At 50.4% G+C, this 10,492-nt stretch overlaps 1 protein-coding gene across 7 annotated transcripts; it reads left to right on the top strand.

The window, feature by feature from the left end:
- The first annotated feature begins 4,065 nt into the window (after positions 1-4,065).
- Positions 4,066-8,057, top strand: PSRC1 (proline and serine rich coiled-coil 1). 7 transcript variants are annotated; one of them, XM_030327952.1, is made up of 8 exons: positions 4,066-4,181; positions 4,670-4,727; positions 4,819-4,876; positions 5,333-5,774; positions 6,128-6,242; positions 6,333-6,581; positions 6,700-6,981; positions 7,411-7,602. In XM_030327952.1, the coding sequence occupies exons 1-8, from the start codon at positions 4,149-4,151 to the stop codon at positions 7,518-7,520; spliced, it is 1,347 nt and encodes a 448-aa protein (XP_030183812.1). In that variant the 5' UTR covers positions 4,066-4,148; the 3' UTR covers positions 7,521-7,602. The 7 variants fall into 7 exon arrangements, with proteins under 7 accessions (XP_030183812.1, XP_030183818.1, XP_030183817.1 ...); XM_030327958.1 differs by having other exon boundaries at positions 4,068-4,181; positions 6,128-6,271; positions 6,463-6,581; positions 6,888-6,981; positions 7,411-8,057; XM_030327956.1 differs by having other exon boundaries at positions 4,070-4,181; positions 6,888-6,981; positions 7,411-7,498.
- The last annotated feature ends 2,435 nt before the right edge of the window (positions 8,058-10,492 follow it).

Below are 10,492 nucleotides of genomic sequence, written 5' to 3'. Positions count from 1 at the left end.
TTAGAAAGTTGGAATCCGTTTTTTAAAATTGTTTGTCTGTTTATTGAGAGAGAGTGTGTATGTGCAGATAGGGGAGGGGCAGAGAGAGAGAAAGAGAGAGAATCTCAAGCAGGCTCCGCACTGTCAGCAGAGAACCCGGCACGGGGCTCGCTACCACCAATCGTGAGATCGTGACCTGAGCTGAAATCAAGAGTTAGACACTTAACTGACTGAGCCACCCAGGTGCCCCCTCCTCTTTCTTCTTATATCCACATTCTCTTCCACAGAGGTTTCTAACATTGTCCTTTTGTTTAGAGTCTATGACAGAGCTAAGTTCAACTCTATCCTGTGCCTGGTGCTGAAAGAGGTGCTGAACATGACTTGGTCTCTTCCTCTCTGATCTTTCCAGTATAAGTTGGAAAAGAGGATGCACATCCATCACAGAGACACAGACAGCAGAACACACATATACGTACATAGCTAATTAAAGACCAAGCACTAAGACTTGAGGGCTGGGAGACACTGAAGAAATTGGAGCAGAATCTCACTAAGCCTTGGGGAAAGAATAAAGGTGAGGTGCTCTTGCTTACATGTTTGCTTTCATTCTCATAACAAGTAAGATATTAAAGCCATTCTGTAATGGCATCTGCAAAAGACAGCAACAGTTCCCCCCACCTTGGCTAGCAAAGGCATCGTGCTCTTCCCAAAGAGTTGGGGTCTGTTCCCCTCCCCTCGCATCTGGGCTGACCATGTGACCTGCTTTAACCAAAAGAATGTAGTGGAGGTGATGCTGTGCCAGTCTGGGCCTAGACCTTAAGAGGTCTAGTAGTTGAATCTCAGGACAGATTTCCAAATTATGAGAGGCCACATGCAGGACAACCCAGCATCCCAGCTGACAGCCAGCACCATAGCCCTAGATACGTGTGGCTGCCTGAGACCTTTCAGCGCTAGTCAAGTCCAATCCACTGGGACTGGAGTATAGAGAGGTCATGGAGTAGAGACAGGTCCTCCTAGCACGACTGTCTGTAAAATCAAACTGTAAAATCATGAGATCTGGGGTTTTGAGCCTGAAATACTAGGGTGGTTTGTTACACAGTAGCACGTAACTGAAATAGTCTTCTCGACATCAGACACTGAAGGTCAGGCTTTATCACTTTTAATCTCTATTTTCCACATGGGGAAGTTGAAGTTCATAAGCTGCTCCAAGTCACGAAGCTGGTAAGTTAGCAGAGCTAGGATTGGAACCAGGTCTGCCTGACTTCAAGCTTTCTCTCTTTCCTCTCATCTCTTTCACCCAAGCGACGCTCAACTGTAGCAGGTCTGGGGGGTGGGATCATGGGTTGTAAGAAAGAAAAGACCGCTAGGAGGCAGTAAATCTTAGGCAAGGCTTTGAAGAGGAGGAGGGTGTGTTTCGGCTGAGAAAACTGAGACAGGCTTTTCTGTTCACACCAAAGGTCTATTTTCAGCTGAGGCAAATGTCTATTCCAGCCTTTCTCAACTGGAGCACTATGAGAATGCCCCAATGCCCCCCAAGGCATCCATTATATGTCATAATTAACTTTTTCCATGCATCCAGAATGTCACTAGTTATGTAGCATCTTGGGAAAACTGAGAAACTAGCCACACAAATTATTTGTATGGTCAAATGCCCTTGCGGGACCCCTTGCTGCAACTGCCAGGTTGGGGAGAGAGGGGGACCAGAGTCCAGAGCCAGCTAGTCAGGGACACAATGGCCAGGAGGCCTCCCTTCAGCTGAAGCAGGGCCGGGGTCAGGAAGGAGTGGAATACACCCAGCTACGATGCCCTAAGGATCAGTTAGACCTCTGGCCTCAGCCCACCGCCCCAATGCCTCTGCTATCAAAGTACTCAAGGTTCCTATACGCTGAACCTTCACGGTGAAGGAATAAAATCTTCACGCTGAACAAGACTTCCAGTCATAGTTAATCTTCCCACATTCAAGAAGAACTGTACTGGAATCCTTAATTTTGTCATTTATGCCCTCAACACTAGGGAGTTCCTTCTGAAGTAAGGTCTACCACGTGCCAGGGAGGGGGTGTAATCTCTTCATTAATTCGTCTATTCACTATTTATCCAAAATCTTGAACATCTGTTCATAGATGTCATTTTAGGGGTTGGGCTGAGGGGGACAAATAATTCCCAGATTAGTGGCCTTAGGCTGAGTAAAGAATTCTTGTGCCTGAAATCTGTATTTTCTGGTTTTGTTGTTATTCTGATGGAGGAGAAAGTAGTTCAATTGCTTTTTTTCTGGTACTGCAACAGCTTTCAAAATCATAACTGGGTGACAGGAAATTGGAGATGAGTTTCCATAGGAGGAACTAACTTCCAATTTGCTACAACTGCATCCCCACTCACCTGAGGTTGGGAAGAAGCAAGGGCGGGGTTTCCCCAGTCAGGCTGCTCCTCGGCCCAGCAGGAATGCAGTTAATGAGCAGCTTCTTTCCCTTCATTCTTCACTTTGCCACCACTTGCCTGGAGAGAGGGAAACTACTGGCTCTGGTCTTCCCACCTCCACAGAACCTGAATCCTACAAACAACCAAAATTCCACCCTCACCAACAAGCCTACAGAAAACCAGGCAATCCTCTTCTCCCAGTTCTTCTTCACACAAGCCTGCAAGTTCTGGGCCACCCCCCCCCCCCGCCCTTTGCCTTAGCACCCCCACTGAACCCCAAGTCTCCTTTGCTTCCTGTGGCATTTCTTACAGTAACATCTCGTGCCTGCAAACCTCATCACCTCAGCTTCACAGCTAAAAACTAGAAAGTAACCCCCCCCCCCCAAAAAAAAGCCTCTAAATAACCAAAAGAATGGTCATAAACTCTGGAGACTAAAGTTCTCCAGCCATTGTTTTAAATTTTTAGAACATTTCTAAGAAGCCCTGTTAACTGGTGGCCCCAGCCTATTCACAGGCAACACTTGGAAACAACAAAAAGATCTCTAATAAGTAGGCTTAAGCAGTTCACAAACACAGCTTTTAGTTTAGAGGTAGCAAGTTACAAACACCCCTCAAAAGCCCCTAAGGCACAAGGTATAAACTTGACTCTGGTAGTTCTAGCCATGAAACCATGACTGACGGTCAGGGTTCTTGCTCTGCAGATAAGCGAGAGGTCAAATACACTCAAGCCTGCCTGCCTTGTGACAGAGGAGTCACGGCTGAATTGGACCCAAATCTCCGTGTCCAAAAACCCTGTTCACCTCCGGTTCTGAATGTTCTCTTAAAATAATGATGGAAGATGTACTTCTTAGAGAACCTCAATGTACCAAACTAGTGACTGGATAAAGAAGATATGGTGTATATATATATACACAATGGAATATTACTCCGCGATCAAAAAGAATGAAATCTTGCCATTTTAGCAACAACGTGGATGGAACAAGAATGTATCGTGCTAAGCAAAATTATTCAGAGAAAGGCAAATGTATGCTTTCACTCAAATGTGGAATTTAAAAAACAAAACAGATGAACATATGGTAAAGGAAGGAAAAATAAGATAAAAACAGAGGGAGGCAAACCAAGAGACTCTTAAATACGGAGAACAAACTGAGGGTTGCTGGAGGGGTGTTGGGTTGAGGGGAGGATGGGCTAAATGGGTGATGGGCATTGAGGAGGGCACTTGTTAGGATGAGCCCTGGGTGTTATATGTACGTGATGAATCGATAAATTCTACTCCTGAAACCATTATTACACTATATGCTAACTTGTATATATTAAAAAAAAGATAATAGAGGCTGTACTTCTTAGAGAACCTCAATATACCTAAAATATAAATGTCTAGGTGCTTCCATAACTTGGAAAAATCACAAATGAGGAAACATGGCCAACGCGGTGCTCGCAAACGGAGTAAGCCCCTGAAAACAAATTTCCTCAAGAGGAGCGTTGGGTCTAGGGTGACTGGCGCTCGGAGGTCCAGCGGGGAGCCTGGCTCCGCCCAGCTGGCAGGGTGAGAAACGTACAGTCATTGGCCAGGTCCCTCGCACGCCGCCACGAGGCCCCGCCTCCTCCAAGGAAAGTCTCCCGGACACACGCGCGAGCAGGCGGCCTCCCCGCCTTAGCCCACCGGATGAAGTCTGTTTTAGAACCGCTCTCCACACAGCCCCCACCGGCAGACTTCCGGCCGGCTGGTCGATGCCGCCCCGCCCCTGAGGGCAGGGATGTTGGGAACCACCAATCACGGAGCGCATGTGGTGAGAGTGGGTGGGGCCTGAGAGATTCGAAAGGAGCCCCACCCCCTCAGGGCTGATTCCCGGGACTAAGTGGTGGGAGGCAAGTGCTTTCTGCGAGAGGTGAGGCGGGGCGGAAAGTAAAAACAGAGGGTGGGCTGGAGGTGTGGTGTGGGTGTGGTGCCGTGTGAGTGTGGTGCCGTGTGAGTGGAAAGGTGGTTTGGGGAAAGAGAGAACCGGAGGATGGTGGCGAGGAAGAAGATGGGGCGCGCAGACCGCCCCCGGTGAGAAGAGCCCAGGTTGTAGGGGGGCTGCAGGGCAACCTGAGGAGGGGGATGGTGCTTTCTCGGCACCTTCCCCGGAGTTCACAGGGCTAGTTACAGGGGCAGGTGCTACCCCTGGGACCCTTGCTTTATCTCCAGCATGATCCTCATCCCCTGGCTTGCACCCTGCGTTTAGCTGGGGGCCTTGGGCAGGATGGAGACCTGAAGAAAGGTGTATTCTGTCTCCAGCTCAGGTCTAATCTGACTCGTGCACCTGCTGGCTGGAACATGGAAGATTTAGAGGAAGGTAAGGAAAGTAAGGAGGGAGGAGTAAGGCGCTGCGATTGAGAACGGCGTTAGGGACCCGAGGCTGGCATTCCTTCCTTCCTCCCCTACAGATGTAAAGTTCATAGCGGATGAGACCTTGGACTTTGGAGGGCTGTCACCATCTGACAGGTACCAGCCTCTTTAACCTACTTGCTTTCCTCCAACAGTGCCTGTCTGCCTCTGTCCCCTTAGTGCTGAAGTATTGTCCTCTGGGGTCTGGGTTGGTAATTGGGGTTGGGTGCCCTGGGGCTGCTGGGTGACTTGTTGACCTGGGCCCCTGTGACACTTTTGGGGGAGGGGAAAAGGGATAAGCTGGAATGAGATTTCAGGATGTTAAGAAGAAGGGTAAGTGGATTTGCTCCGTCCGCATCCTGGCATAATTTCCAGTGTCGGTAAGTGCTAAAGGCCTATGAGGCCTCATAGAACGGGGCATCTCATCACCTAGAGACCACCCTCACAGCCAGCATGGGCTTCCGGGTTTGGGGTTGTGTCCCTGGCTCTGTTGTGGAGGAGTTGCCCAGTCTCCTTTGCAGTCTCCTGCTCTCTTCTGTGTGGGCATGGCGCCTGGTTTGTTTTCTGTCTCAGTCGTGAGGAGGAAGACATAGCAGTGTCGGTGACTCCAGAGAAACCGCTCCGAAGAGGACTCTCCAATCGAAGTAATCCAAATGCAGTGGCCCCAGCCCCCCAGGGGCTGAGGCTCAGCTTGGGTCCCCTTAGTCCAGAGAAGCTGGAGGAGATTCTCCACGAGGCCAACCGGCTGGCAGTTCAGCTGGAGCAGTGTGCCCTGCAGGAGCAGGAGAGCACGGGCGAGGGCCTGGGGCCTCGCAGGGTGAAGCCCAGCCCCCGGCGGGAGACCTTTGTGCTGAAGGACAGTCCTGTCCGAGACCTGCTGCCCACTGTGAGTTCTTTGACTCGGAGCACCCCCTCCCCAAGCGGCCTGACACCCCGACTCCGGAGCGGCGATAAGAAGGGGTCAGTCAGGGTTCTCCGGGCAGCATCTGGAAAGAGGCCCTCCAGTGTGAAAAGGGTGAGTTTGGAGGGCCTGGGTTGGACGTGTGCCCTCAGACCCAGTGCGTGACTCGGTACAGCCATAGAGTGGTTTCCTCGTTGGTAAAGTGGGGATAGTAAAATTCTACCTCAGGACTGTTGGAATTGAGCAAAATACCATAAGCAAAGCACTTAGCACAGTGTCTGTGCATAACTCTACACGGTCTATAATAAGCTCACGATAAATGGTATTGATGAGGATGACGATGTCGGCAGCGAACGTCTGCCCTTGCTTCCTGGGATCTAGGCAGCTCTCCACCTCTATTCCTCAAACAGCCAGCAGAACAGATTCTTTTTCCATTCTAGTCCTATTTTTTCTCTCTTGTATTTCAGGAGTCACCCACTTGCAATCTGTTGCCTACATCCAAAAGCCCAGCATCTTCTCCTCTCGCCCGATCTACTCCTCCAGTCCGGGGCAAAGCTGGGCCCAGTGGGAGAGCGACAGCAAGTGAGGAGACTTGGGCAGCAAAACTGTGGGTGAATGGGAGGAGGGAGGGTATGGAGCTGACCCCAAAATTCCTCTACTCCTCTCCACCAGGCCCGCCTACCCCTGTCAGACCAGTCTTGGCCCCACAGCCTCCTACCGGCAACTCTCAGCGCCTCTCTCGGCCACAGGGAGCAGCTGCTAAGCCTTCCAGTCGACTGCCTGTTCCCTCTGCCATCCCCAGGCCTGCCAGCCGAATGCCACTCACCAGCCGGAGTGTACCACCCGGCAAAGGTGCCCTGCCTCCAGCTTCTCTGCCACCTCGGAAAGGACTTCCACGACCAAGTGCTGTAGGGCACAGAGGTGAGGAAGAGTGGACGTAATGGCTGGAAATCAGGAGGAAGAATGCCTACCCTTGACCAGCTTGAATGCACCCTCACAGAGCTGGGAACAGTGACCCCTTTCTCCATCTTCATTACAGCCCAATTTGAAGATGGGGAGACTGAGCTAAGGAGAGATGTGGGCCCGGGCAAAGAGTGTGAACTGTGGTTTTCAAATACTTTATGTTTTGTAACCTTGGGTGGGAGGAAAGGCACTAATCCCAGACTCACTCGGGGAGGGTCACTTGAACTTTCTGCTCACTTATTTCTTTTGTTAACCCCCATCAAGTTCCTGTTTCCCAGCGGCCAAATCTTCCCATCACTGCTGCCACTCGCAGCAACCTGCAGCCCCCCAGGAAAGTGGCGGTCCCAGGACCCACCAGGTAAGACTGGTCGAGATGCTCTCTCTCCCCTGTCACTGAGGCTTCCAAACTGTTAGGCACACCAGCCCTGAATCCTATGTGGCAAGATGGGAATGAGGAGGGGAGACTAGAGGGTCAGGGAGTCCCATTTCTTCCTTCCCTGAGGAACTTCAACTCAGCTCGGTGACAAATAGGCTTGAAGAAGAGGGAAAGTTTGTTTGTTTGTTTATTCATTTAGAGAGAGAGAGCAGGGGAGAGGGGCAGAGGGAGAGAGAGAAAGAATCTTAAGTAGGCTCCATGCTTAGCACACAACCTGACTCGGGGCTCGATCCCACCACCCTGGGATCATGACCTGAGCTGAAATCAAGAGTCAGATGCTCAAGCAACTGAGCCACCCAGACAGCCCAGAAGAGGGACAGTTTAAAGCAGTTCTTCCTTCTGACTCTTTAGGTAAAGAGATCAGGTCAGCAAGCAAAAATTCAGGAGCAAACCACTACAGTCACTGCCTGGACTCACCTCTACTCGACCCTCCAAGCCCTCTCATGGAAGGCAGGCCCTGACTCCAGAAGATTCTGGCCCAGGAGCAGGAGGAAAAGATGCCACCAGGGCTGGTGCCCCAGGAGTGAAGAGATGGGAGATGGGGTGGATTAGGGTTGAGCTGGAGGGGAATCAAACTCTGTGGGTTGAAAGAGGATTAGGAAAAAGAGGTCACCTCCCAACAGTGAAATTAACAAGCAGAAAATGAGAAATGCAGGAGAGTGGTTTGTCCTCTTCCACCCCCCACTCTTGTGTTCAGTCCCAGTTTGATCTTCTTCCCAGGCTTTGGCTCACTGGGCATTTACATGTGAATGGCCTCTGTAGCTAACCTCCATGCTCTCTGAGGAACAGTCCTGAATCACATCCTCTACTGGATGCAGGCCTGTTTGGAGAGGCAGAGGCAGGCACCTGGTCTCTAGAACTTATTTCCTGTGAATTCTGTGACTCTTAAGAGGCCAGTTTATGATAAGCTTACATCGATCTGCGTTTTTCTAAAATAAAATGAATGTATTTTTATAATCTCTGTATGTGTGAAAGTAAATGCTCCAATTTCAAACAAATACGTAGTAAACTCCTGTGTTATTCCAATGAGGGAGCCAGGAGGAGCCTCCCAGGCTGGGGCCTCAATAGGCCGAAGGCTCTTGTGATTGCAGCTCATCCAGCTGTGACTATCCGCCCTCCCTTTGTTGGCGTTAGATGGGAACAAGCTGCCTTTTCACAGGATTTGTGTGTTACTGGAAGGTCCAGATCAAGTAAAATATAGCTTGATTCACACTATGTGAGGTTATCAAGGGTCTTGGTCAATTATAGCCTAAGCTTGCTAAGTTTGGGTGTCCTTTCCTGGCAAGAGAATGAGGCCTTTTTTTTTTTTTTTTTAAGTTTATTTATTTTGAAAGAGAGCGAGAGAGAGTGGGAGCGAGGGAGGGTCAGAGAGAGAGAGGGAGAGAGAGTCCCAAGCAGGCTCCACTCTGTCAGGGAAGAGCCCAATGCGGAGCTCGAATCCACAGACTGTGAGATCATGACCTGAGCCAAAATCGAGTTTGGACACTCAACCTACTAAGCCACTTGCGCATCCGGAGAATGGAGCCATCTGAGAATGCCTCATCATCTAGCCTGAGGTACTGAGATGGGACCCTTTGATGGGTCCCCTGGTATTCACTTTCACTGACTGCTTCAGTAGAAGATACTGGAACACCTCGTCACGTATATCATTAGATATTGTTGGTGTTCTCTTATGTCCCCTCCTAGACGTGAGGGTTGGCACTAGGTTTTAGAAATCTCTGCAGTGCCTAGTGTTGTCATTTGTATGTGGCAGAGAATTTCGTTTATTTATTGAAAAAATAAATTTGAGTGCAAGATGGTGGGGGGTTGTTGAATGAATGAGACTCATTGAACAGATTTCGCTAAGCCTTTGACTCACAGCCTTTGACTCTTGCAACCAGCACCAATTCAATTCCCTGTGAGTTTTGAGAGAACTTCCCTCTTAGAAGGCTAGGCTGTGACTTAAGGAAGGCAATAGGCAACTGGGCAGAGGGAGTGGAGTGTCAGCTGGTGTCCCCTGCCCCCCACATACATATGCCAACAAGCACCCTACATAGGCACTGAAATGCCCTTCCCCAGACAGAGGCCTTCCACTGCTGTCTTCTCCTTTTTATGGCTGATCTTAAAGTTCATGTAACACATTTCACCTGTATCACAGTGACAGCTGCCTAGATGTTCACCCTTCTCCCTGAGCCTCTGTCAGCAACTCCTACAGCCTCTGGGATTCCAAGAATTGAGTTGGGGGAGGGGATGTGGAAACACACTTGAGTATTTGGCTCTGGAGAAATCTGGCAGAGGCCAGAAAACCTGAGGTGTGTTCCCCAGCTGTGTCCTGCACGGGTGTCTGGCGAGCAGGGCCTGTTGGTGACTCCCGGCTCTGGCAGAAGCGCTGGAAGGTCGGCATGCCCAGGCAAGCACTTAGGTGTGGCCAGCAGATGGCACGTGTGTGTAGCTTGGGAGACAAAACCAGCCGCAGACCCATGTGCTGTTGCCACCTGGTGGCCGGAAAGGACAAGGCATGTTCTTTTGCTCTCGGTCAGTCTTGAATTTCGTAACCCCCACCTCACCCCATCCCCACCCACCCCGCCCCCATCCTGCCCCACCCCCATCCCGCCCCAAGCCGGCTTAAGCAACATTCAGTAGGCAGTGCCAGCGAGGGAGGAGGCCCACCTGCCACAGCTGCCTTCCTTGTTCAGCTACCTGCTTCGTTCCTTCCTTTCAGGTCCGCCTTTCTAGTTGTCTCTTTATGCTCTCTAACCCCGCCCCTGCCCAGTAGCAGCAATGAGGGAAGCCAACATTTACTGGCCTCTTACTATGCACTGTGAACTGTTTTAAGCGCCTTACATGTGCTAACTCATTGAAGTCTCATAAAAGCTCAATTAGGCGGATGTTCTTACCATCCTCATTTTGCAGGCAAAGAAATTAAGTCACTCAGTCTGGTGCCCAGGGCTTGTGCTCTTAATCACTACGCACCCTCTAGTGCCCCCATGTTAACTCCCTAACTAGTTTGCTGAACAGACCTTTGAAGAAAATACAAAACTTGGGAAGAGAAGTAATGTTGCAGAACACGTAGTTGGCTTGAGTGTGAATTGCTGTTTCATTTCCAATGGCAAAACACACAAAATGGCCCAGAGAAGTGGTCAGGAGGTACCTAGTCACTGAGCTTTGAATTCCTACCAGCCACTCAGCCACTCAACTCTGCCCTCCCTGCCTCCTGAATTCTGTCCCCAGGACTCAGCCCCTAAGCGACTGGACCGGAAACCTGCCTGCTGTTTGCAGCCTCTCCAGCCACACAAGTCCCTCCTATCCTGGTGAAAAGGAAACCTTCCTGCCACCTGCCGCATCTTCCTTGGACGTGCCAGGACATGGGCTCTGTGCTGATGAGGCTATTTGGCTACTGCTGGGGTGTTGGTAGAGGGACTAGCTCATCGGCTGCTTGGCATCTGAGTCCCCT

Source organism: Lynx canadensis, chromosome C1, assembly GCF_007474595.2.
Source record: "Lynx canadensis isolate LIC74 chromosome C1, mLynCan4.pri.v2, whole genome shotgun sequence".
Classification (NCBI taxonomy): Eukaryota; Metazoa; Chordata; class Mammalia; order Carnivora; family Felidae; genus Lynx; species Lynx canadensis.
The sequence above is the reverse complement of the archived record's forward strand: the minus strand, read 5'-3'. Positions and strand labels throughout refer to the sequence as shown.